The sequence below is a fragment of the Tachysurus fulvidraco genome, chromosome 19 (assembly GCF_022655615.1).
Source record: "Tachysurus fulvidraco isolate hzauxx_2018 chromosome 19, HZAU_PFXX_2.0, whole genome shotgun sequence".
NCBI lineage: Eukaryota > Metazoa > Chordata > Actinopteri > Siluriformes > Bagridae > Tachysurus > Tachysurus fulvidraco.
In genome coordinates, this window is record NC_062536.1 from 3,230,382 (window position 1) to 3,258,336 (window position 27,955).

General features: G+C 37.7%; 1 protein-coding gene across 3 annotated transcripts; it reads right to left on the reverse strand.

The window, feature by feature from the left end:
• Positions 1 to 9,187: 9,187 nt before the first annotated feature.
• irf5 (interferon regulatory factor 5) lies at positions 9,188 to 27,629 on the reverse strand. Of its 3 annotated transcripts, none has more exons than XM_027151017.2 (11): positions 27,339 to 27,629; positions 21,334 to 21,504; positions 20,468 to 20,590; positions 18,867 to 19,053; positions 18,687 to 18,712; positions 18,547 to 18,574; positions 16,860 to 17,180; positions 14,522 to 14,911; positions 11,084 to 11,202; positions 10,252 to 10,284; positions 9,808 to 9,935 (listed from the first exon to the last, which is right to left on the reverse strand). In XM_027151017.2, the coding sequence occupies exons 2-10, from the start codon at positions 21,382 to 21,384 to the stop codon at positions 10,273 to 10,275; spliced, it is 1,257 nt and encodes a 418-aa protein (XP_027006818.1). In that variant the 5' UTR covers positions 21,385 to 21,504; positions 27,339 to 27,629; the 3' UTR covers positions 9,808 to 9,935; positions 10,252 to 10,272. The 3 variants fall into 3 exon arrangements, with proteins under 3 accessions (XP_027006815.1, XP_027006818.1, XP_027006817.1); XM_027151016.2 differs by having other exon boundaries at positions 9,809 to 9,935; positions 10,248 to 10,284; XM_027151014.2 differs by lacking the exon at positions 10,252 to 10,284 and having other exon boundaries at positions 9,188 to 9,935; positions 27,339 to 27,628.
• Positions 27,630 to 27,955: the final 326 nt, after the last annotated feature.

Sequence of the window (27,955 nt, forward strand, 5' to 3'; positions counted from 1 at the left end):
CAAGAAGAGTGAGTCCAGGAAAAATTCTTGAAGAAAACAAATGAATAATCCTACAAGGCCTTTAAGTCCACAGAAGAAAAAAACAAAAAATAAATCCCACCAAAATGTCAGAAAAATAGGACTGATCCACAAACGAAATAAGCATAAATACAAAAAGGGTCTCTGGCCGACAAAGGCAAAAATGAGTAATCCAAAAAAAAATAACAAAAGGGAAAATCCACAATTTGACACACACCCGGCTGAAATCCAACACGGGAAATGAAAGTGAAACTTACAGACCGAAAAAGGCATACACGAGCAGTAACGCGATAAGACAATCTGGCAAGGTTTGCAGACCGCGTGCTTATATAATGTGGCGGATTATAAAATGGTATAACCCGGAAGTGCCACAGCCAAGATGGCTTCCGCCCCGGAAGTGGCCCTTTAACATCCAACTGAGCAGGAAGAATATGACAGTACCCTCCCTCCTACGGGCATCAAAGAGCAGGCCTGAACGGGCTTGAGGCGAGACACATGGAAAGTGGGATGTATACGTAAGCTGCTAGGAAGCTTGAGACGTACAGCTACTGGGTTGAGTATCTTGGAGATGGGGAATGGTCCGACAAAGCGAGGAGTGAGCTTGCGACAAGACCCCTTGATAGGAAGGTCCTTGGTGCATAGCCATACCCTTTGGCCGACACGGTACTTAGGTGCCGGACACCGGTTGCTGTTAGCCCACCGGGCATAGTTCTGTGAGGACTTAAGAAGCACCTCACGAGCTCTTCTCCAGGTGTGATGGCAACGTTTGGCTAGGGCAAGAGCAGAGGGGACAGAAGCCTCAAATTCTTGGGATGTAAAAAGAGGTGGTTGGTATCCATAAGCAGCTTGGAACGGAGACATGCCTGTGGCTGAGGAGGGCAAGGAGCTGTGGGCGTACTCCACCCATACTAACTTGGTGGACCAGGACTCAGGTTGCTCAGCTCATAAGATGCGAAGACCTGCCTCCAAATCTTGATTACAACGCTCAACCTGACCATTGGTCTGGGGGTGGAATCCAGATGACAGGCTGACTGAGGCCCCCAGTAGTCGACAGAACTCTCGCCAGAATCCTGATGTGAACTGAGGTCCTCGATCAGAAACCATGTCCCTAGGCAAGCCATGCAGTCGAAAGACATGCTGGAGGAGGAGCAGAGCAGTCTCCTTGGCAGAAGGGAGCTTGGGCAATGATATAAAGTGCACCATCCTCGAGAACCGGTCCATTACAGAGAGGATGGTGGTCTGGCCAGTAATCCAGTAATAAAATCCACAGCAATGTGAGACCACGGTCGAAGAGGGACAGGAAGAGGACGAAAGAACCCAGCAGGTGGAGTATGAGAGCTCTTATGTTGAGCACAGGTGGTACATGCCCCCACAAACTGGCGAACGTCCCGGCGGAGGGTGGGCCACCAGAAACGCTGTTGAACGGTTGCCAAGGTGCGGGACACAGCGGGGTGACAGAACAAAGGCGAGCAATGACACCCCTGGAGAACCTGGGAGCGTAGACTATTAGGGACAAAAAGTCTGTTTGCAGGACAATTGCTGGGAGTGGCTTGCCCAGAGGTGGCCTGATGGACCTTCCTCTCGATATCCAGTTGAAGAATCCGGATGGTCACTGAAGTGGGAAGGACACTTTCGGTGCTACAATCCTCCTCTTCTGGGGAGTATAAGCGTGAAAGGGCATCAGGTTTACTGTTCTTGGATCCTGGACGATAAGACAGGGTGAAGTTAAACCGGCCAAAGAAGAGACCCCAGCGAGCTTGGCGTGTGTTCAGACGTTTGGCCGTTCTGAGATATTCCAAGTTGCGGTGGTCGGTCCAAACAATGAAAGGTTGATTCGCCCCCTCCAACCAGTGACGCCACTCCTCAAAGGGCGAGTTTAACAGCCAGAAGCTCCCGGTCCCCAATGGCATAGTTCCGTTCTGCTGGGGTGAGACGGCGAGAGAAGAAGGCACAGGGGTGGACCCGATTGTCCTTGGATGACCTCTGAGAGAGAACGGCTCCTACTCCCTGATTAGATGCATCGACTTCAACGATAAACTGGAGAGCTGGATCAGGTAGAGTCAATATGGGGGCAGAGGTGAAGAGGTCCTTGAGCCTATTAATGGCCAGCTCGGCCTCCGAGGTGAAGTATTACTGTATATCTACTAAAGATATATGTATATCTACTGAAGATATATACAGTATATCCTGTTCGTATTACGGCAGTCAAGGATTGGCCGAGCCCTAGGTCACGCAAGGAGCTTCAAAGGTTCTTAGGGTTTCTCCAGGTGAAGGTCTGAAGAGTGGAGGTGAGCCGATGGAGGGGGGCGGCAACCGCACTGAAGCCCCGTATAAATCGCAGATAAAAGTTGGCAAACCCTAAGAACCTTTGAAGCTCCTTGCGTGACCTAGGGCTCGGCCAATCCTTGACTGCCGTAATACGAACAGGATCCATCTGGATGCTGCCTACTGAGAGAACAAACCCCAGGAAGCTGACATGAAACTCGCATTTCTCAGCCTTTACAAACAAATGATTCTCCAGCAAGCGTTGCAACACAGCCCGGACATGCACTTGATGTTCCTCCAGAGAATGGGAAAAGATGAGTATATTCTCGAGATAGACAAAGGTGGTCTATCTGGTTCAGCATCTCCCGTAGCACGTCGTTTACCAGCGCCTGAAACACCGCCGGGGCATTAGTGAGGCCGAAAGGCATGACAAGATATTCATAGTGACCAGTGGGAGTGTTAAAGGCAGTCTTCCACTCATCACCCTCCCTGATGCACACCAGATGATAGGCGTTCCGGCGATCGAGTTTGGAAAAGATAGTGGCCCCCTGGAGCAGTTCAAAAGCAGAAGACATAAGAGGCAGTGGGTATCGGTTCTTAATTGTTATGGCATTAAGTGCCCGATAGTCAATGCAGGGTTGCAGTGAACCATCCTTCTTACCGACAAAGAAGAACCGGGGAGGAGGATGGACGAATAAGACCAGCAGCCAGTGATTCCTGAATGTATGTAGTCATGGCTTCCCTTTCTGGCCCAGTAAGGCTGAATAGACGACCACGAGGAGGCGAAGTCCCAGGAAGATCAATGGCGCAATCGAATGGTCTTGAAGTCATGGTATACAGGCGGCACTGAACTTAGGTCCGGAAATTCATTGGGGTCAGAGGAGGAACTGGGTGCAGGATTTTGGAGACAGTGAGATTGACAATGGGTACCCCACTTAAGGACACACCCACTGCTCCAGTCCAGGGCCCTTCTGCACCTCAGAGCCCTGTACCTGCACCCTGAGGGCAGTGGGGCTAGATACTCATTTAGTGGATGTGTGGAATCCCGTTCTACTGAAATGGCAAAGCGTCCGATAGCTGTGTTATTGAGTTCTATAAGGTTAGGTGTAGGAAGACCTATAACTTTTGCAGCAATATTGGACACCTTTGTGAGTTTGACCATATTTTTAACAGAAAGCATGCCAAAAAAAACAAGTTGAACAATACAGTAAAATTGACTGAATAATGCTTTGATAAAGTAGTAATAGTAAATGAGGAGCGACATTAAGTCCTTTGAGTTTGCGAATGACCGACAGTCTTTGATGACTTCTTTTCTGAATGTCTATAATGTGCTGAGCAAAGGTGAGTGTGTTATCCTGTGTCACTCCCAGATATTTGAAACTGTCCACTATTTCAACTGGTTGATTTTGAATGACAGTATGGTGCTGAGGTGTAGAGGGACTGACTATCAGCTCTTTTGTCTTGCTAACATTCAGATTCAGGTGGCTACCCTCACACCACTGAGTGAAGTATTAATAGTAAGAGCAGAGGATGTAATTGAGCCCAGCCGTACTACTTGCTGCCTGTCGCTAAGGAAGTTGTGTATAAGTTGAATCAGCTGAGAGGGGATGTTGAGGTGATACAGCTTCTGAATCATCACATGTCTTTGGATGCAATTAAAGGCAGAGCTAAAATCCACAAAAACTATCCGAGCAAAATTGCCAGGGGAATCCAGGTGCTGAAGGAGGAGATGCAGCAGACAGGCTACAGCGTCCTCTGTGCCTCTTTTATTGGAGGGGGCCAGTTGTGGATTGACAACTGGCAAGATGAATTTCAGCAGCAGCTTCTCCGGGCATTTCACCATTATAGATGTAAGGGCAACAGGTTAGTAGTCATTGAGCTCTGAAGGCCGAGGTTTCTTAGGAATTGGGATTATGATGGACATTTTCCATATGGAAGGTATGATGGCAGTGAGATAAACCTCGCTGAAAAGTGAGTGAAAGACATATGAGAGTTACACAACTACTGCTATAACCACTTCACACATCACAACAGCTTCACATTGCTTATTGGACATCATAAAAAAAACAAAAAAAAAACCCACTAAATCAGTCTACTGAGTCTCTTCAGGTCCCTCAAATGACCATGTCACAGATACCAGTTGGCTGAACATCCTCGCATTTTTCCTGAAGCACAATGCCACAGGGGCTTCTGTGATGGGTGGTGCCTGTGTTCCAGTCATCCAAATTCAGCATCTGGCACTTACTATGCCCTGTTAATGAAGTTCCCCCAGAGGAAAGAGATAAAAAATGTCTTGCTATTTGCCTTGCGGTTTAGGTCATCTAAACCAGTAGCTTCCTCAAAACTTATGTGGAGGGATGCAAATGGTTTTCAGGGGCATGATCCAGTAGATCACTCATTCAAAACAACAAAGGTCTATGCATTATGTGCCATGTATAATTCTGTTGCATGAACTTTACTGCAAAATTTCAAACAGTTCAAAGGTGAGTATGGGTGTGGGCACTGTCTACATGTTTGGATGAGTTGCCAGACCTTAGAGATCAAGACACAACTGTGCAAATAGCTGAGATAGCCAAAATTAATGAACAGAGCATTTTGGGCATAGAAGGGCCAGCTTCAATTGTGGACTTGCCCAATTTTGACCCAATAATCCTTGTTTATATGCATCATGTGTTGCTGGGGGTTTGCTGGCAATTTGCGGTTTGGTTCCAAAAGCTACTGTAAACCATGGTCTATTGGTTTGAACACTGCAAGGGTGGATAGAAAACATTTATCAATCAAGCCTCCGAGTGTTTTTTTCCAGAGTCCCATTGTTGAGAGAAGGTTTTGGAAAGCTTACGAATGGCAAAACTGGCTTTTACATTATAGTTTGCCAGTCCTAAATAAGGTACTTCCAAACAATTTTTGCACCTTACTAGTGAAGGGTGTGAGCATTTTGCAAGGTTCTAATGTTAGCCAGAAGGATATTAACATGCTCATGAGGCTTTTAAGGTTTATGTTAAATTAGTTCAGTCTTTGTAGATCAGATCACCTACAATGTGCATTTGCTTTTGCATTTGACTAAGAATGTTGAAAATCTGGGTCTTCTCTGGGCCCAGTCTGCTTTCATGTTTGAGTGCTATAATGGCTACATGCTTAAGCAAAAGCAGTAATTCAGTGCCTCAGCAGGTCTCACCTGAAATGAAATCATTCTACACAGAATATGACAAATTAAACAAATGGACATTGTCTCAAAGCAGCTTTAGAGAAATATACAAATATAGAACAGAAATTACAAGGTTTAAAAATAATTTAGATTTATCTTTAATTAGCAAGTCTTAGGCAATGGTGGCAAAGAAAAACTCCATGAGATGATGTGAAGAAGAGACCATGAGAGAAACCAGACTAAAAAGGGATCCTGTTCTTATATGGGTGACACCAGAGAGTGTGATTATAAATCATTTCCTTTCTATTACTATACATATATAGATATATTTTACCATTTGACATCTTTTGTTTTCATCAATTTGACAACAAAATCACATCAATGTGTAGTTTATTTTCACAAATCAGAAATCAGTGCCCTCTATAATTCAGGGGCACATAGAACCACCTTTAGCAACAATAACTTATTGTTGGTTTTACATATTTGTTTAGAGAGGCTCTGGCCCACTCTTCTTCACAAAATTGCTTCAGTTCTTTTACATCTGAGGGTATTCATTTATGATCTTCAGTTCTTTTACATTTGAGGATATTCATTTGTGATCTTAAAATCCAAGAATATCAATTTAATTTTCCCAAGACTGTAATAATCAGTCAACATATAACTGGAAATAGGTTTACTAACAGGCCACAAGGGGGAGGATATGAGGGAAGAACATTTAATGATTATGCCTTTGGACAAGAAGAAGGCAACAATGGGCCTCATTTATCAAGTTTATGTGTTCAATTGGGTTATTTCATTGTCATTTCTCTATATAGCTTGCATATATTAGAACATGTTATATACTGTAAAGACAATATGTGTAGAACAATACATAGTAAAAGAGAACAGATCTTTCAACTGTTCTTCACAGTCCAATGTAGGGTCTTGTATTCTGAGACTGTAGTTCCCACACAACATGGTGAGATAGCTGGTCATGACACTCTCTAATGTCTCTCTGTAGAAGATGGTGAGGGAGGAGCATGTCTCTACAGTAAGTTGTTGAGGGTCCAGGAGATGCCGGTCTGTCTGGGCTCCATTGCTATGTTGATGTCCACTGATAAGTGATTCATTCAAGTCCTCATGAAGTAAACAATTATGTCTAGACATATAATTTAAAAGATGGATAGTTGTCTCTACACTATTCTGTGAACTGCTCTGTTTCCTTTCTGTATGCTTCTTCATTATTGTTGATGTTATTTGTGATTGGAGCTGGGGTCTTAAAATTAAAAGTGTCCAGTTGCAGAGGGAGCAACTGGATCAAACCCGGCAGCCTCAGGTTTTCTATTAGTCTGTATAAATCCTTATTATGTTTAATAGATACAGTAATTATAAAATATTTTGATTAATAATGTGTCAAAATGTGTTCTACTTCTGTCTTTCAGTCTTTACGTTCATCATTCATTCCATGCCCCATCTATCCCATATATATATATATATATATATATATATATATATATATATATATATATATATATATATATATATATATATAATGTTGACCACCAAAGTGCATTCCTGACACAGCTCTTAAGTATTTAGTAATAACCACAAAACTCCATAAAAGGTCAAGTACACAGACAAAAAAAAAACTTTCTGCTGGATTTACAAAAGTTCATGAGGCTAATTTTCAATGAAGCTAAAATATATATATATATACGTATATATATATACGTATATATATATATGTATACGTATATATATATGTATATATATATATACGTATACATATATATATATACATATATATATATATATATATATATATATATATATATATATATATATATATATATATAGAGAGAGAGAGAGAGAGAGAGAGAGAGAGAGAGAGAGAGAGAGAGAGAGAGAGAGAAAATTAGCTTCATTGAACTTTTGTAAATCCAGCAGAAAGTTTTTGTTCTGTTTGGATTATGCAAACGTATTAAAATTGATAAAGAATATGCTCTTCCATTTTTTGTACGAATACTTACTGGTTTGTTTGTTTGTTTGTTTAGTGACAAATGTAATAGAACCATTGCCTCAAATGTGATAAAGATCAGTGGGCCTCATTGTGTACATTTTTTAGCCAGACTGAAATAAAGATATTTAAAAAAGTTACAGAAACTCTTTTTAGTCAAAGCGATCTCTTGGTGACTCACTAACAGAAATCCCTCAAATTCTCCCTGATGTTATGTCAGAAAAGAAGTAAAGCCTTTGTCCACAGGATGTGGCACAATAGGAATCATAGGGCCCTCTCTTCTTTTATATGATGTCATTCTAAATTGTATCTCTGGTCTTTAATTATGAATTAATTTTTGCTTTGATTATTTTTTCATACTTAGTATTTCTTTAGTGATATTTATATTATTGATATTTGTGCCACTAATATGAAACAAAACTTTCACAAAACTTTCATTAAATTTGTGAATCTTAACAAAAAATCTTGCATTATTTAGACATAAAAGCATAATCTGTTCACTATAAGCACAGTATATCATATGATTTGAAGGTTGGTCAGCTTTTTTTATGGGTCAATTTAAATAAACACAGGATTTGCAAAAGTTCAAATACAAATGTTTTTCTGTAATTTAGGGATTTTCTTGAATTAATGGTGTTCATGCATACAGTATACAGTACAGAGTGACAATTATTCTTCAGTGTCATGAGTCCTGAAAATTGTGTAGTCTGTCATCAAAGCTGGATTGTTTTAGTACCAGGAAATACATTTTTAATTCTGATCAGTCGTCTTCAGTATTTTGATCTCATATACCCATATACCTTAAGAGGAAACTGTATAACAGTCGCCACAATTTATGCAAGTCAATATTTTCTTATGAAAATATTTTAGCTGTAATCCAGTGGTTATTGGTCTGTAGTATAAACCAGGTTTACTACTATTTCTAAATTCAGAATCTGTTGAAATATAAATTGCAGGTGTAGTATCAGTAAAATGGCTGCTGTCCTTGGCTCTTATACACATTATTTTTTATACATTATGTCATCTTACATCTTTACTTGCATTGCAAAAAAAAAAAAAAAAAAAAAAATCATGTTGGATGCTCAACACAACATAAATGACAGGACATTTCACATGGTTCATGGGTCCATAACGGAACAATGAATCTAATTCACTAATCACCAAACCAATGCACTAATTAGTAAATATTGTATTCAAGGAAAAATTACAACATGCAGCGTACAAAGACTGGACATTAACACAACAGCACAAGCTTGTTTTTGTTTTTTTTTATCTGCAGTCTGCTATTAAGTTATAAATGTAATTCCTGCATGGTATGTTGTATACATATTGGAAGAACTGTACACATATTAATCATAAAAATGACAAACTAACTTTTGGCATTTAAATTTCACCTGAGCTTAATGTTGTTGATTGCTATATGCTAGATACCTATTACTCTAAAATATTATTCCTTTGAACAACCATGTGAACAAATTTGTTTTATATGAACAATAACTACAGCTCAATTGCATCTGTATGAGTTTATGCATTTTGCTGCTGCCACATTGATTGGCTGATTAAATAACTGCATGAAATCACAGCTGCCAAGTGGCAAGAATGGTATATACTATATGCATTTTTTGTGAGTCTGACACATCTCATAAATGGTGTTCAACCTGACCATTGATGTGTTTGTAGTGCAAGTTGAAAAAACTATGACCATGTACACTAGTGTTTGTATGTTGCATTTCAGGTTCAGAAAAAAATCAGAACTCTAGAACTTGTCTCATGTTATTTATTGAAAGCCAAGCAATTTAAAAATTAAAATAAAACATTTTAGCACAAAACAATTTGATGCAAGTTTCAAACAATTAAATAAGCCCTGGTGGTGCCAAAGGTAGCGTTTTAGTAGGACTGCACTGCAAGTAAATACAGGTATGGAAACAAGGACCATGAGTGGAATTTGTTTGACATTATTATTAATGTTCTTGAATTATTATTAATTCCATCTCTGATGGCCTATTTAGAAAAAAATGATGATGATGATCTGTCTCTCTCTCGGTCTGTCTGTCATCATGTTACTTGGTGCATCATGAAATCTGCAAAGCAGTTTGGGTTGTAAACATTTCGGTATTATTCCCTGAACAGCAACCTACTACCACAAACAAATCTAAGGGACAACATTCATTCTAAGAATGAGGACAAATGTTTACTGTTGTGGGGGATTCTTTAATTAGCTAATGTGTCATGTTCAAATGTTGCTGATCCACTCTTTTAAAACCATACATGGCAGCTACATTCCTCCTCAGCAGGATCACGTGATGACGTGCCTGAGTATTGTTAGTGGATGTTCTGGTGCCATGAGGCCTGGGCCTGTTGATTTTGCAAGAGTCTGTGGAGCTCTTTGAACTGCTCAACAGTCTGGTCTTTAAGATCAGGATTGGAGATCTGGAGGCGGATGCTGTCTGTGGACCATGAGAGCTCCCCGGAGAACATCTCAGTCAGGATCCTTGCCACTACAGGCACGACCTGAGTGAAAGGAACAGGAATGGAATTGCTTTAAATACAGAAGAGGTAAACCTCTACTATTTACTCAGATTAATCTTGTTCAACCGAAACATTTCAACAGTTATCACTGGAGAAACATTATAATACCCAAAATTAAATATATCAGTCACTTTAACTTAATGACAAGACTAATAGAGACTCTAGAGACTATAGTCTAATAGAGTAATGTGTACAAGTTACGCTCATGACTAGACACAATTTTATTTAAAAAAATTAATGGGTTACGGGGTACCATCTGGTGCACAGAACCAAACCAGCAAACAGGAAACTTACTCACTAGTCAGGGTTGTGTTGGAATCTATCCCAAGTGCTATAAAGAGAAAGCCTCGTTTATGCATATGAAATATGGCTGCATATCTTGGGTTCATTTTGGGTCATGTCCAAAAAAATTACCTCAGGATTAGCATAAATAGTGGAGCAGTACAGTGTTATGCCTACATTAAATTCCACAAACTAAAGTGGTCAAGTCAACAATAACCAATTTTACTGAATACTCAATTTCTGAATAGATTTTTTTTTATGTTCTACAAGGTGGCATGTACAAGGCATAGTTCATAGTAGCAGTTACTTCTTGAGAATAGCACACGATATAGCACACAATTATTTTTTGTTGAGGTAATTAGCCTAAGGTTTAACATTCTTTTTAACATGAGGTAATTAGCCTAAGGTTTAACATTCTGGTCTTAATAATCCAAATTGTGCTGTGAATATCTGAATGATGTATTAAATATGTAAAAGAACTAAAATAATGTGTTAAGTTCAAACAGTGTTTGTTGATTACTGTAACTTGGATGAAGATCAAACCAGATTTTTAGACAAATTTATACATAACTGCAGAATATTTATACACTTACTTTTCTTGCCACTGTGTATTTTATTCTATTGGCAGATAATTTTGCTATATACCTGAACTAAAAGCTTCAAATTAGAAAACAGGATCAGCCACTAAAAACAAGCTTAAAATAGTTAGTGTTAATGTCTAGAAATTGGTGTAATAATCATAGCTATAGGCTATACTGTACATTTGCTGTACTGGGTTAGGGTTAGGGTTAATTACTGTTCAGTTTAAGCAAATGGTGAATTCCTGGGTTACAAATGAATTTACACACCTGGACAATTATGAGCTTTTTCTCTTTGGGTTTTCTGTCAGGCCAATCCTCCCCAAAGCAGAAGTAAATTTCAAAAGGTGGGGGAGTCGGCACCTCACCCTTCTGGTACATGATGAGTCCTGTCAGAGGAGGAAAAGACACATCAACTTATTTATAAGTACAAAGAATAATTATGCTAGTCAGCTACTTTGTACATAAAAGTGCAGATCTTTGGGTCTGTGGCTCATAACTCATAGTGAGACTTATGGTTAACCATGATAGTGTCCACCATGCCTTCTTCTCATAATCACAGAGATCTGTTGATAATGAAGTGGAGGAATGCTGGTGTTCCCTTCACTTCCATGGTACCTTCATGTTTGCGCCCCTTTCTGCTCCATTTTAGTCTGGATTTTTTTGCTTGTCCTGTATTTCCACTATATACTGTTTTAAAACATTTATAGTCTTGTACCCTGTATGGTATTGTACCGTTGTGGCTACAATAAATACACTAAACACAGAGACAACACAGAGACAACACTGACACATGACTCTGATACAAAAACTAAAATTAAAACAAATACATGATGAATGGTAATCTATCAAAGACCTTCACCTTGAAGAGGGGCACTAGACAGGTGTGTCCTCTGTCGCCACTCCTTAATATATTTTAATTTAATATTTAAAAAAACAACACAGGTATCAACCTTTAATTATAACCCCCAACAGAAATTAAAAATGATATTCCTTAAACTGGGATTTTAAATATATGAATTACTTAATTAAAATAAATATCCCTACAGATATGAACGAGTTAGAATTCCTTAATTATGGCCCCATCAATAATGAAACTAAAAAGATGGAATAATGGAACTATATCAGAAGATGGAGTCTTTTACCATTTTTCAACAAGAGATCTAGGGTGGATTCTGTCAAGCAAAACATACTTCCAAGAATACGTTATCTTGTCCAGTCATTACCTTTTACCATGTCCAAAAAGCAATTTTCAGAGCGGGATAAACTGGTCTCCTGATTCATATGGCAAGGCAAGGCAAGGAACCAAGGGTAAAATTTAAAACCTTGCAGTTGAGTAAAGAAAAAAAAAGGCCCTTCCACATTTACAAAAATATATTTTCAGGCAGCACAGCTGAGACTAAAAGTCCGTTGGTGCAATCCGGAATATCAAGCAAGATGGAAAGACAGAGATTGCAGACAAGAATTTAAATAAGGCTAATTGGGTTTTGGGTAATGGTAATGGATTTGGGTAACTCTTTAAAATATATATTTTTTTTAAATAAAAAAGGTTTAAGATTATTAAGGTATACAACCTAAAGGACTCTTTGAATGTATTCAAATGAATGGGTTTCTCATGATACTCATTTTAAGCATTTAATTTAATTTCATTACATTTCTAGCAAATTCATTTACGCTAGATATGCATTGAATAAAAAAATATAGGCTAAGAAAGGGATCAGTGCATATTGTTCAACCATTGATCAAGGACAATTATTAAGACTTAAATCCTTAGATTCTAAATTGAAACGTTCTTCTAGAGGATGTCTTTAGATATTTTCAGCTCCAACAGCATTTATCGGAAAATAAAAAACTGATGAAGTTTAAATAAATTAGGTTTAGTTAATTCCTCTGCTTACAGGGCCCAGCCAATGTTGAAGATTATTACCAACTTCTACAAGGTGAATCATCGCTGTACATTAAAGACAGATGGGAAAAAGAAAGCGATAATATCAAAAATTTAGCAACTTCCTGTTCTTCCTATGAAGTAATTTTGATGGAGAAATTCAGTGCATTTTTCCCTTACTCCAAAACAGAAAAATACATTTCTAGATAACCCAAATTGATGGAGATGGTAAACTGAAGATAATTTTAAAGTAATACATTGGTCTGTTTGTCATTAACACCAAGTTACTTGAGAGATTTGTTATCCCTGATTAGGGAATATATTTGTCAGCTGGAAATGTCGTTAAAGTGACAAATGTCTCTAACAGGTGTGGTGAACTGTATATCTTTATAATAAACTCCACAATTTTTAGTCCATTTTCTTCATCATATTATCATTATTGCCAAGTATAATAAGCATTATAACATTTTAATATCTGACCAATGGACTGAAGACGAAGAAGTCGTCAAAGAAGAGGATGAAGAAGAGTACGAAGAACAACAACTTCAGATTTTATTAGCAAACAGCTAGATGAGATTAAAAAGATTTCTCTAACAATGTAATATATGATATTACATGAAGTACCGTATTTTACCGTATAATAAGGTGCACCTAAGAGCCTTAAATTTTCTAAAAAAATCGGCCGTGCGCCTAATAACCTGGTGTGCCTTATGTGTGCACAGAGTTCCAAAAGCTGTAAAAATATTGTGTGACTTTGGTAAGCGCTCCGCTTGATTGACACAGGGACATAATGTCTCTAAGCTTATCAAGTATTACATGATAACGATTTTTATTTTTATTACACACTTATCAAGTTGTGTTGTGTCAATCCTGCTGTTATACTCAAGTCTGATAGATGGCACTGTGACACAAGGCCTGTCTGTTCACTGCCATTGTTCCACTGACATATTAACAGTAACTGATCTGACACACTGGTGCCTTTCAGGATATGGGACACTGAATGTCATGTCTTTTGTGAAGATTGGACTCCTTTACTAGTATTGGATAAAGTGCTGTATCTTTCAATATTCAAGGAATATTTCATCTTTCAAAGTAAATATAATTACTTTAGTTTAGTCCATTATATTTTTTATGTAGCATGTTTCATCCCTGTTGTCTTTCAACTGGGAGAAAGCACCACCTTAAATAACTGACAGTTGGTGAGACACGACACTGAACGAGACAATTTTCTCTCATTACGAATAAAAAAAAATTATCAGCTGTCCTCTATGCTGCAGAACAGGCAGAGATCAAGAGATTAGCTGCTCTGCAAAAAGAGCTTTACCGTTCACATTATAATAAAAGAGTGACTAGGGTTCAACGTGGCATTACTTTTGTTTAATTGTGTCTTTCATGTATGCCTGTGGAATCCAAACCCAAAACTATCAAATCCCAATACTAATCTCAATACTAATAAAATCTCACTATTCCATGTTGCTGAACTGTTTTTATGTGTCTGGTTCCTCTTAAGGTTACTTCCTTTTTTTGTGACAGGAAGTTTTTTCTTTATTGCCACTACAGTCTCCAGCTATAAACAAGAGTTCTGTAGTTTTGTGACAATGCTTGTGTTAACAGTTCCAGGCTACTGATTCAGTTTAAAGCAGTTTACAGAGTCTATTGCTAAAATTTCATTTTGCACATTTCAAATTATTCTATTTTCTTAAGCGCTTGTTATTAATTCTGTAAAAGATAAAAGTAAAAGGCTTTACAGACTTCCATATTCCAAATACCACCATAGCAGCATATTGTTACACTAATCAGTACAAAGCAAATGCTCAGCTTACCCTGCAGGAAGTTATTGAGACTGAACACATTGATCTTGCGCTCTCTTTCCATTGGGTTAGGCTGACCCACATCAGGCACTCCCGGCCCGGACCAAAATACTTTGCACTGGCATAATCGTACAGCGTAGATGTCCTGGCCTTGTATCTCAAGGATAAGGCCACGGTCCATCACGTCTAGCAGATGCTCAGTGTAGAAGCGCTGTTTCTCATTTTGGATCCCTGCAGTTCCAGGGAACAGCACCTGGTGTAGTGTGATGGGCCCAAACAGCTCCACTTGCTCTGGTGTTGGTGCCAAATTACCAGAATAAAGCCGACAGCCTTGAGGATTACTCACGGTCATAGAGCCCACGGTCTGTCCCCGATACTGGAACTTAATGTCAAGGTCTGTTACTAAGAAAGAAAGAGAAATGGAATCGTTTTTCAAATGAAAAGCATTTATCAGTAGTAAACAAGTCTCATCAAATATATATTAGCAAAAGTTCTGATTTCTATATCAGTGATGCTTAAGGTATTTTTGAAAGACTTGGATCACTGCATTAATTGAAGCTATTTTATTTCTAGGTATTATTTGAATAGATCTGAAATGCATGAGAAATCATGCTGCATGATAATCTGCAGGTTGATCCGTTTTTAACACATTATGGATTTGTCAACTTATTATACATAAATAAGTACAGTTTAATGAAGTAATAAGCTACTTGATAACCAGTACTGAAGGTCATTTTACAAATACCTACTTATAAAGTCAACACAAGCCTACACAGGTGACAAGAACCGTAACGTCTGGTCTGCATTCAAAATCAAATAGAGGTTTACTGCATCACTGTTTCCTTTTTTATAATAAGGTGAAGGGGCAACATCATCACAAGCAAACAGATAAACTCAGTTCTAACATTTGAAATGCAGGGTAGTTTTATTAAATTTCTGAGGACACATTTTAATAAAGTAAAAAGGTTTTAATTAAGCCAAACTAAATAACAGATTATATCCTTTCACATTAATAGCACATGTAATACTTACCTATGAATATGAGTATTACCAGCATCAATAGGAACGATTAAATGTGAAATTGTTGGGTTCTTGCTCAAAACATGAAAATGCATTTTTGGTATGTTTAAAGATTTTGTTTTTATCATGTTAAAATGCTTATTAGCATACTAAAGCTAAATCACTACACATCACCACATTTGTATGTCATTAGCTTTCTCTAAAACAGCAATGGTGTTGTTAAGGGAGAACAAATGTTGTAGGTAATTCAGCTGTTTATTTAAAGACGTTCATTTCATTCACGTCGATAAAGGATCTGGACTATAGATCTGGAAGTTATGGGCTCAAGTCTTTACAGCCCAGTAACCCCCCTTTAAATATCACTGCTACGCTGTTCTTCCAAAGAAGCTTAATAAAAAAAAATGCCACTGTATTGAAAAGTTTACATGAAAAATAAAGGCTTATTTTCTTTTCTTACAGAGCTGTTCAACCAGACACGACACTGCCAAGTTTTCTACCTGTCTATCTGGAAAGATCTTCTATCTAATGTGACTGAGCAAAATACTGATTTCTTTTTTCTCAAACAGAAAAACTGCAGCTGAAAATAAGCATCTAATTATAAGATTTATTTCTGATATTTACCAGGTTCTCTTGATTAAGATTTCATTCCTGTTTAAAGTGACAACCTTGTGGCAGTACTCTTACCATTTTAACAAAACGTGATGCATTTTCATAATATCCCTCAGTTTTCTCACTTTCAGGACAGATACTGTGTGTCATAACAGGATAAAACTTTCCACACAGCAGAAATGCTGCACATTACAGCACAGAAGATGAGCTACATTGTCAACTACTTATGAAGCGGTTATCCTTTCTTTCTTCATTTAAAATGCTATGACTCAACTTGACCGTTTTAATAAAACAATTTCTTTAAATACGAATTTGAGGTTTTAATACTTTAGATCTGGAATAGGATGTTCCACAAGCACATGTCGACTTTTGGTGCACATTCTTGCATGTACTCTCGTATTTATGGCACATAAGAATATTTTATAATAGATGTGTCAGATCTTAGTCTTTAGCGGTCATGTGAAGCTCTGCTATGAGATATATTGAACATAATGGCTAATTAAGACTAGAAGTAAAATAAACTGTTGATTGGATGCAGATGTGGTAGGTACTAAATTCTGCCTCAACATTAGTACATTGCTCTGTCCATACCAAATTTGGAGATTCAAAATCTAAGACTGGTTAAAACAAACCAGCTGAATTATACGTAGATGGTTAGATACAAAAAATATTAGAAGAACAGATATACAGAAAGAATATAAAAGAAAGATGCCATGCTTACAGGGCAGCATATGAGGACTGCTCAGCAGGTCAGAGATGCATGGCTGCACTTGGCTCTCTACTTCAGGCCTCACCTCTGGCATAGGACTGTCCACCATGGTGTCTGGCATCTCAACAGTGTGGGCAAGAGCAGCTGGTGCCATGACCCTGGTGCCCAGACCATGTCCATTTAGAACAGCTTCCCTGAGTAGATGCTCCTCCTGTTTCACAGTAGGAGCAATTTGACTGTGATCAGAAAATCCAGGTCCCATGATGGAAAGAGGGAATGTATCTTGGTTGGTAAGGAATGGTGAGTAGCTTGGAGGGTCAGTGATACAAGCATCTGTCATAGAACATTAAATAATTAATAAGTAGTAATTTACAATGGACAAATCTCTTAAAACAATTTTGATTACATGTATATGATGTTGTGTCTTTATATATTTCACACTTTATATCTTGTTTATTTAATATTTTCTGTATTAGAATTTTTTCAGGATTTTATGTTTACATTAATCTTAAACTTTTTATATTCTGGGGTCAGCTGAAACCAATATAAAATATATATTAAATATATAAATCTAAATGTTAAATGCAGCCAACTCACAAAACTCAATTTTTAACTTTTATTAACATTTACAGTTATGAAGTAAAAAAAAAAAAAGAAATAAAGTACAGCCTCCATCAGTTCTACACACACTGTGCACATTATTAGGAACAGTGTGTCAAATACTGGGTATATTCTGCTTTTGTTCCCAAAACAGGCCCAGATCTTCATGGCATGATGTTGAAAGACTTCCTAAGAGATTCTGATGCATGTTGGCATGACAGCATCATGCAATTCCTGCAGATTTTGGGATTAAATCCCCAATTCTATCAAAATAATGTTCTAAGAGATTCAGATCTGATGACTGGGATGGGCTGAAGAACTAGTAACTGGGATGGGCTGGATCCATTGATCCATGCTGTTGGTGCCAAATTCTGCCCCTCAGCATGCTTTTCGGCTCTTCACAATTGTAGACTGATTAGCGGAGTTATTATAGCCTTTCTGTCAGCTCCAACAACTCTACTCTGACTTTTCATCAACAATGTCCATAAAACTGCAACTCACATTTATCTATTGCATCATTCTGTGTAAACTTTATAGACTGGGTGAAAATCCTAGAAGATCAAAAGCAGAAATACTCAAACCAACAACGATTCTATAGTCTAAAACACAGAGATCATTTCTCCCCATTCTGATGTGAACATTCTCCAAAGCTGCCACACAACTGGCTGGTGTGATCATTAAATGGAGTAGCTGTACAGGTGTTACTAATAAAGTGCACTGTGTATGTAAGAAGAAAAATAATATCCGGTTGGAAAAAGTCAAAAGACTTTTGCATTGTTGATCACACAACTTCTGTCCTGATGACAGGAAATTAAGGAAATTGATCAATCCAAAGGAATTGAAAAGCTTAGAATTAACAGAGAATGTACTTTATTTTGTCCATGATTGTACCTTTATATAATTAACCTCATATGCTTTATATAATTAACCTCATATAGTCATATGCTTAACATTTAAATCCAAATTTAACCTTTAAAAGTATTTATGTTAGTTAAAATGTGTGGCAGTTTTTACACTATACATAGCAAAACTTAAAACTATGTATATGTATTTTAATATTCCCTCAAATGTTACGTGCAAAAACAAAAAAGGGACTTACTAATGGAAAGGTGTGCAAAATTTGGTAGCTGAAACAAAGAATAAGAAACACTTTGAAAGAGCTATCCTGACTACATATGCATAAAGCAAAAATGATTTAAATCTTATGTGCAGTAAACAGTTTCTGTCTGCAATGCTCACCTCTTCCTCATCATTGTCACACTCATCTAAAAAAAAGCATAAAACACTGAGTTTTTAAAGCAAACAAAATGTACAATATAATAATAATTAAAACAAAACACACACAATTTGGGTAACACAAAAGTAATTTTAAAAAAATTTGTACTTCTACCAATGTTGGTGAGGTGCACTAGTTCTTACCTCCATTTGCTGGCAGTTCGCACACCTCATAAAGCTTGTAAGGCTGCATTGGCGTCTCCTTGGTACCATCATACTTCAGTATAAACTCACGGCTCTTGTTGAGTGCACATCGCAGGTTTGCCTTCCATTTGGCCGGATCAGGCTCGTCTACACCCTCCTGGTATTTCCCCGTCTCCAGGGCCCAGGCCTTTTTTTTTTTAAAAAAAAAAAAAACATTTTAAGGGCCTTGGGAGGAATAATAGCAAAAAATGAACCTGCATAGCTCATATTTTCTTATTGTCAATTTATTCAGGCCACATTCAGGGTCTTAGTACAAAACAACAAAACCCTGGAAAAAATAAAAACCTTTCAGAAAAATCAGAAGAACCTGTATGTTCAGCTCTGAACTGTGAGAACTATTAAACTGTAACCATTTTACCAAATTGAAAAGTGAATCTGGGAAATATATCATAAATTGTAGTATGCAAATGGTTTGAAATTATTTTGTTGTTTTAGGGTCGTCTTCTTGACCAGTTTCTTCATGCAGCAAATGGTACTGAGGGAAATGAAACTTGAAGCACTTTCACTTCTGCAAAGTGGTTCATGAGAATGTGGAAAACCCCCTGAAGGTAAACTAGAAATACTAGGATTTAACCGACTACAAAGAATATTATCATTAATATTAATATTATTAAGATGTGTCCTAAATCCATAAAATATAAATGCTGTATGGATGAATACAAATACAGAAACAGACTAGGTGTATGCACTAGATAAACCAAAAAGTGTGCTGTTTAAACCAGAACTGTTGTGGAGCTTGGAGTGAGGGTTTGCAGCTCTTAGCAAAACTCTGGCTTTAACCACAGCTTTAAAATCAGACTATAAGTTGTGAAACTAGCCTGATGTTTAGAAATTTGTAAATGCATTTTCCCCTTAATCTTTTCAGAGGAAACAAGTTAACAGTGTTGTGCTGATCTGCAGAATCTATCCACAATACAAGAAGTTCAAATATCTGGCAACCCTGTTAATTATACAGAAATCAATTTGTTCAAATGGTGTTGTGCTTCAGCAGTCTGACCTGAAAAATAAAGACCTACAAAATATAGAACCATAAAAGACAGAAATGCTGATCATGCTGCTTTGTAAGAAAGACATTTAACAGACTATGACTGCATGCACCGCAACACTACAACAGACCTGAAACAGGACTCTCACACTTTGCAGCCAAAGCAGAACTATGACCAGCTATGAATAACCATCAGCAAAGATGACAGTCTTCTAGAATAAGGGATAAAAAACACTTCTGTACTAATGTGTTTAAAATACTGTTTCTCATAAAGTCTGCATTTATTGAATGTGTAGTGTCTAGTTCCTGATTAGTTATTTCAGTGCAATCTGCGATATCAGAGTAACACAATGGATTTTATGACATCAGAATCAATATATAGATGCAATTTAAATCTATATAAATATCTTTGTTAGTTAGTTAGGAGCAGCTCCTAACTCTGAGGGAACAGAAAGCTAAATCTCTTTAAAAAGTCCCATACTTTTATTTACATATGAACTACAATTAATATTAATAATCCTGGAACTAAATGAAAGTGTTGCCTTTAAAGACTTGCCTTGAATATTGTGTTTTCCTCCTCAGGGGTTGGTAGATGGCGTGTGGCATGTCTCCATGGTATCTGAAATAAGCGGCACTCCTTATTGAGCCATTTGAGGCCAGGGTATTTCCCACTGTTCACCTAGAGATAGGAAACATGTCTGTGCATTTATACATTATAAATATGTCCCTATTTATAGACTCCCATTTATACGATCAGAATACCTATTACATTGTGTAATACAAAAAGTAACAAAATTTGAAAGAAAAAAATAAAAGTTTGTTCACACAAGTATGTATTAAGAGTAAAGTGCAAGAAATAAGGATTTAAAACCAAAACTGCACACATCTGTATTTAGACCTCAAATTTAACTGCAGACACAGAAGTTGCACAAGAGTTAGACTTGCAGTAACAGAGACAGTATTTTACACTGCTTTTGCTAAGGACCAAATTTCTATATATAATATTAATGCAATAAACTTGCAAACGTGAGTAAGCACATCCCTTTAACAAAAACATTACATTTTGAAGATATGATTTCATGATACATTAACAAATTGGACAGCAAAGAAATGGCCGTTTATTAACACCCATTTCCTCCTGGGTTTAGAGACAGTTTGATGTGTTTCAAGGCAGTGTCTAGATGTTACTTGACCATGTCTCAGACAACCCTACTTTGAAAAAACTGCCAACCTCAGAGTTAATTACATGTAGGGAGTTCACATGGACAAACTATGAATGTCCTTAACGAAGAGGATTCTTTCTGAATATTGTGATACTATTTTTCCTCTTGAAAACATCAAAACTATATCAATTTTACTTAAGGCATTTACAACAATTTACACAAAAAATAACATTACGATGAGAATAATATTGATATTTACCTGGGCCAGTAGCCATGGCTTCAGACGGATTCTCCTTGGCTGGGCACTCATGGCATTTAGGGCTTTAATAGTGCAAACTGTAAACTTCTCAACGGACTGGAGAAGTGCCAGTAAAATAGGTTCACAAATATTTATTCAAGTACACCGTGATTTGTGGCAGACTTCAGACAACTGTGAAAAAAAGAGCAAAGAAAGTTTTGAAAATCCAGAAACACAAATATGGATCTTTAATTGTTATTTTTCATGCATCAATAAATGCACCAATAACTAGAACAACAACAATAACAACATTTGTTTCCAAATAGGAAGCCAAGTAATTAAGCCACTGTTGAATTATTGCTTTGCCTCACAATTTGCAAATGAACTCTGAGTTTGTCCATGTTTGCTCCATTAGATGTCCATCACTCCTCACAATCACATATCAAGCACAGCTCATAGCTACATTAGGATAGCGTTTATAAAATGTACCAGGCACAATTTAGGCCTCATCACAGCACAGAGACGGTGGCAAAAGTGGTACATAACCTAATACTTACAGTTATTTTTTTTTACAATTGATCATACTAGTCATCCTGACAGCCTAGAAAATGTTGTTGGAATGAAAGGTTCAGTCCTCTCCTGATTCAATTATTATGTGACTTATCATTATCAGTTTGTAGATGTCAATGGTGACTTTTATATCATAAACAGGTAAAAAAATTTTAGTTTTAGGCTCACAGATTTTTTGTCTATATATGCTACGTTTGGGTTAAACATGGCATAAGCTTCCCATTACGTTGCCAACACAGTTTGAGCACAGCGAGATGAGGGACACCAGCTTAAAAAAAGAATGCGTAAAAGACAATAGACAGTAGATGCTTATTATCTTCCTCCTGCTGAACTCTGAGAAGACACAAGTGCTTGTTCTAGGACCACAGACAGCCAGAATAAGGTTTCTGATTCCAGAGAATCTCTGGATGGTCTTTGTTTCATTATGTGCAGTAGAAAAAGACCTTGGTGTGATTATTGATACTGGTCTCTCATCTGAAGCTCATGTAGATAATGTCATAAAGGTAGCCTACTTTCATTTGAGAAATATTGCTAAGATAAAAAATATGAGGTCACTACATGATGCAGAAACACTAGTTCATGCTTTTGTTAACTCTAGGTTGGATTATTGTAATACTTTATTGTCTGGTTGTTCCAGTTCACTCCAGGACACAGAAGCTGAAGTCCTAACTAAACCCAGAACACTGACCTATAAAGCACTGAATGGTCTCATGCCTGCATTTCTTGAGTAAACTGCCTTTTCTCATCCACTATGCCTACTTTGAAATAGCAGGCTACCTCAAATAGTTAAGGCTAAATGCCAATACTGAGTAGAACAAGACAACTGCAATAATGCACTTGTATAATAGTTCCATAAACAAGAAATAAACAGAAAATGACATTTTACATGGAATATTGCCATAGTTTTTGCTCTGTGGAGTGGACCAGAACAAAATGCTATATAATGTAATAAAAAGATGCTTCAGCAGAAACTTCAATAACAGATGCTTAGGTCAAGTGATGCTTAGACATCTATATATATCTATACATGGAACCGATATCACACACTATAAAGTAGAAAAAACTTAAAGGCAGAAACTTTCACAACATTGCTTGAAAGTTTGTTAGCAATTCCTATATTTCTGCATAAATATGCCATAAACATTGTGGTGATAATCTTGCCCTGCAAGTGCCCTTGTGTTTCGTACGTAAACTAGATAACTGGTACTACTTTGACACATCAACATTAGTAATGAGGTCAGTCAACTTCAAAGATGCATCACAACTGTCGGCTTCTTGTTTCGTAATGCTTGTCCAGGCTTCTACCACAACCTCTTTCTTTGTTTGTTTTGGAGGTTCATTCCTTTATTCTACTACCTTATTATACTATTCTACTACTACCTTTATTCTCCTCTTCAGAAGGTTAAATGCTGCTCAATTGGGTTGTTGATCGACCTGCTCAACCCAAACCTTTCCACAATTTTCTCTTAATAAAACAGTCAGTTGTGTTAGCAGTTTGTTTTGAATCATTGATCACACTTTAGACTACTAAAGCACAAGACTTGGGATGTGAATCCTGCAGGTTAAACAAAAAAGTACTTATTTGCCAGGAATAGTGATTGGAAATTAGACCACACTCACATCCAGTCTGAATCCAGTCACATAATTAGTTTCAATTATTGTGACCGGTGTGCAATTACAGTGTCAACTGATCTTAATGTAAATACACCTGTTTCTATATTTAAAAATGCTGTACTTGCTCCTTTGTCTTTGAGATAAATTATGTACTGTATGAGAAAATGTTTTGGAAAAGTCAATCAGGATCTGGCTATAAAAAAAATTATCCTAACCCTTGAAGCTATACAGTATATAATAAGCATGGTTAAACCACAGGCATTTCACACTCACTGTTTCTCACATTGCCACAGACAAATATTTACACAAATACATTTCTCAATTGTGTAACTTGTGAAAACACAAGTTATGTCATTGAGGCAACAGCATAATGTAAAGCACAAGTCAAGTCAAGAAGCTTTTTATTGTCATTTCAACCATATATAGCTGTTGCAGTACACAGTGAAATGAGACAACGTTTCTCCAGGATCAGGGTGCTACATAAAACAAAGACAGGGCTAAGGATATGTAAGTAGTCTTAGCCACATAAAGTGCAACTGTGCAACCTGGTGCAAACAGTGCAGGACAAGACAAACAAGACAGTGCAGGACAAAAAACAGTGCAGACAAAGTTACAAGACAATACAAAAAGTACAAAAAATGCAATACACAAAAGACAATAAACAGTAACAGAAACAGATGTCCCACACTAGCAGCAGGTCTCCTGCAGCCATACAACATAAGCAAAGCTGTAATATTCACCAACTACATAACAGTTAAAAAACACAAATTGGTGCTATCCATTTAATCCTTTCATATCAACATTTTCTTTCCTTTTTCCCCTTACAAATACAGGTCAGTGCTAATAGAAAACATGTTCCAGTCTGAAAGACTTGATTTTTTCACCACCTAACAGCACCACACAACACTAAACACCCAAAATGCACTACATTAAATGGGCAAAGGTTTGAGGATACTGGTTCATTACACTCATAAGCTTGTTGACATCCTAGATTTATTTCTCTTTTGCTGTAATAATAAGCGTCGCTCCCTCTTTCCACTTGTACTCATTATTTCACAATGCATTGTGTAATGCAACATTACCTGCCTAAACAAATAATCTTACTCAGCAAGGCTGTCTGCACCATCCCAAAAACAAGTGATCGGATTAAAGACTATCCCAAGAGGAGCTGAGTCCTCAAATCACACTCCTTGGAGTGACAACATCCCCATGAAATAATTCTGAATATCAAAGATATTGTTTGGTTTCTTCTACAATAGGACATATTATGCAGTTCAGAGATGTTATTTTCTGGTTGCATCAACAGGAGGAGCATCAGAGGAGGCCACATAGATCTACTTGGGCCAGGCTTTACTTTAACTGTCATATAAATGGCATGATGCCATGTGAGTCATCATCTGTCTTCAAAAATAACTTTTCAGGTCTGACAGGGGAAGAACAGTATTGCAGGATCAGCATCTTTGCAGAGAGTGAAATGACGTCTTATGTGAATTGGACAAGGCATCAAGTTTAATTGGTTTCTAGAGGATTTGCCTCCATCATATATGAAATATGTTGTTTTTAATCTATTTCCTAACAGAGATGGAAATATTTCTGAGTGTCTGAAGAAAAAACATTATTACAATCCAATCTAATCCAATTAAATTTTTTTTTAATGCTGTGGCCAATCATTTCCCCATATTCTTACATGTCTTTTCTATTGTATTCCACTCAGGAATGGGGGCCTTAGTGTTACACATTTCTTTTGTTTGTCAAGTAAATGACATATCAAATATAAAAATATACATTGATCTTATTGGTTGGTGTAATTGTTTATGTCGAGTAATCGAGTTCAAGTGGTTAAAGTGAAAATCATTAAGTCTATCATATATTCTAATAGTGTAAAAAGGGTAAGAGCAGCCATAATAGTGTAAACCCCTCAATCAATCTACCACCAACAGGACATATGTTCGCAAGAACAACTCGGCAACTAAACTATTTAGAAATCCAATTCCACTTTACTCTGATTCTCTGGATCATGCAGAGTTTAATGGTTACTATGATAATCATTTCTGCAATATTAAAAGATTTGCCATTTTTCCTCAAAACATATTTCTACAAATTTACCCATAAATCTACCTTATTTGAATCCAGCATTGTGAGACCAACCTGAAAAAACTTGCTTTTTTTTATTTTTGATATGCAGGACAGTTCATCCATAAAACACAAACAAATCTAACAGCGATGCCACCAAACAGGAAGTGAGGACATATTTTAGGAGTGAATAATATTTAATGTAAAACATGTCGCCTTTCAATAACAAAGCACAGACAAGCTGTAATCACAAACCGTCCACATTTGTTCTACACACAGACTGGTGAACTCGGCTACTTCTTGTTTCGGGGATATTTACAGAAACTACCGTCTTGTCAAAGTGGGAGTTAAAGTTAAAATGAACAAAGAAATCCTTAATTTAAAAATTTAATATTTTTGTTTAAAAATAATATTATATTTCTTTGTTATAAATCTGTTTCTTCTAATCTAATCAAACACAAAGTGATGTGATGTACAGTAGGCATGAAGTTTATTTCATATATTCCACTTCTGCCCAAGTGCATTAGTCTGCCTGTGACAAAGCACTTTCAGAACATGACACTGCTTTTTGTGTCACTCTGATTTTCACCTTTCACCAATAAAAAAAAGTGAAACAAAAAATAGTAATAATTAAGAATATGTAGAAAAATAACCAATTTCAAAGCCTACATGTGTCGTGCATAAACCATCCTGTAATAATTTATACACAAGATTCCCCATGTGTGTGTCCCCTGTGTGTGGTGTGTGACCCTTTTTTGCGTGTGTCCCCTGTGTCGTGTGGTGTGTGTGTCCCCTGTGTTGCGTGTGTCCTGTGTCGTGTGGTGTGTGTCCCCTGTGTTGCGTGTTTGTCCTGTGTCGTGTGGTGTGTGTCCTGTGTCATGTGGTGTGTGTCCCGTGTTGTGTGGTGTGTGTCCTGTGTTGTGTGGTGTGTGTCCTGTGGTGTGTGTCCCATGCGTTGCGTGTTTGTCCTGTGTTGTGTGGTGTGTGTCCCCTGTGTTGCGTGTTTGTCCTGTGTTGTGTGGTGTGTGTCCCCTGTGTTGCGTGTGTCCTGTGTCGTGTGGTGTGTGTCCTGTGTCGTGCGTCCCCTGTGTTGCGTGTGTCCTGTGTCGTGTGTCCCCTGTTTGCGTGTGTCCCCTGTGTTGTGTGGTGTGTCCCCTGTGTTGTGTGGTGTGTCCCCTGTGTTGTGTGGTGTGTCCCCTGTGTTGTGTGGTGTGTCCCCTGTGTTGTGTGGTGTGTCCCCTGTGTTGTGTGGTGTGTCCCTTGTAGCTCCTGTCCTAGCTGATGCACTTGGCGTTGAATTTGTGCTGTCTTGTGATGATCTAAATGCCTATAGCCTAATAAACAGGTTCTGTATTATGCCGCAGTGTCAGCGTTAGAGAGCCATAAACACGGATCAGTGAATAATATGTAATGTTACAGTAAACATGTCGCCTTTCAATAACAAAGCACAGACAAACTCTAAACACAAACCGTCCACATTTGTTCTACACAGACTGGTGAACTCAGCTACTTCTTGTTTCGGGGATATTTACAGAAACTACCGTCTTGTCAAAGTGGGAGTTAAAGTTAAAATGAACAAAGAAATTCTTCATTATAAAAAGGTAAAATAACAGATAACGAAAGTGTTTTACGTTCCGGTCGAACACTAATCATTCCAACTGTAAGCCATAAACAAGCGAAACACTTTACACACCTTAAAGCACCTTTTTAACTCCGCAGGTCATGATTCACTGAAAATAACATTAAATCGTCAAACTGATGAAAATTACCTTCGGTGAGAGACGAGCGGTGTGTCAGCGGTATGAGGCACAATAACAGCCGTAATCCAGGCAGGAGAAGTGCGGGCGTGTGAAGTCCTACAGGTGATCTGTGGCACACAACAACATCAAACCAACACACGCCATCTTACTACACTTAACACCGGTTATTAATCACAAGCCGTGGAACTTTTCAACGCTTTAAGAAAGAAAATCACTCAAAATCGCCTGAAGCTGACGCGAACTGATGTGATTTGCAGAACTTTAAGACAGGTTCCCACCCTTCCGGATGTGGGACACGGCAAACGGAAGCGGTTTGTTTCTGAAAAAAATACAAATAAAATCATGCGGGAAATATTACAAAACTTTTTATTTTTATAATAACCGTGACATGACCACAAAGCACATTGGTGTAACGGGGGGCGTTACACCACAGCACACATGTCCACACTGACCCACTGTGTGTTCAGACTTTACACAGTGTATAAACCAGCACACATGTCCACACTGACCCACTGTGTGTTCAGACTTTACACAGTGTATAAACCAGCACACATGTCCACACTGACCCACTGTGTGTTCAGACTTTACACAGTGTATAAACCAGCACACATGTCCACACTGACCCA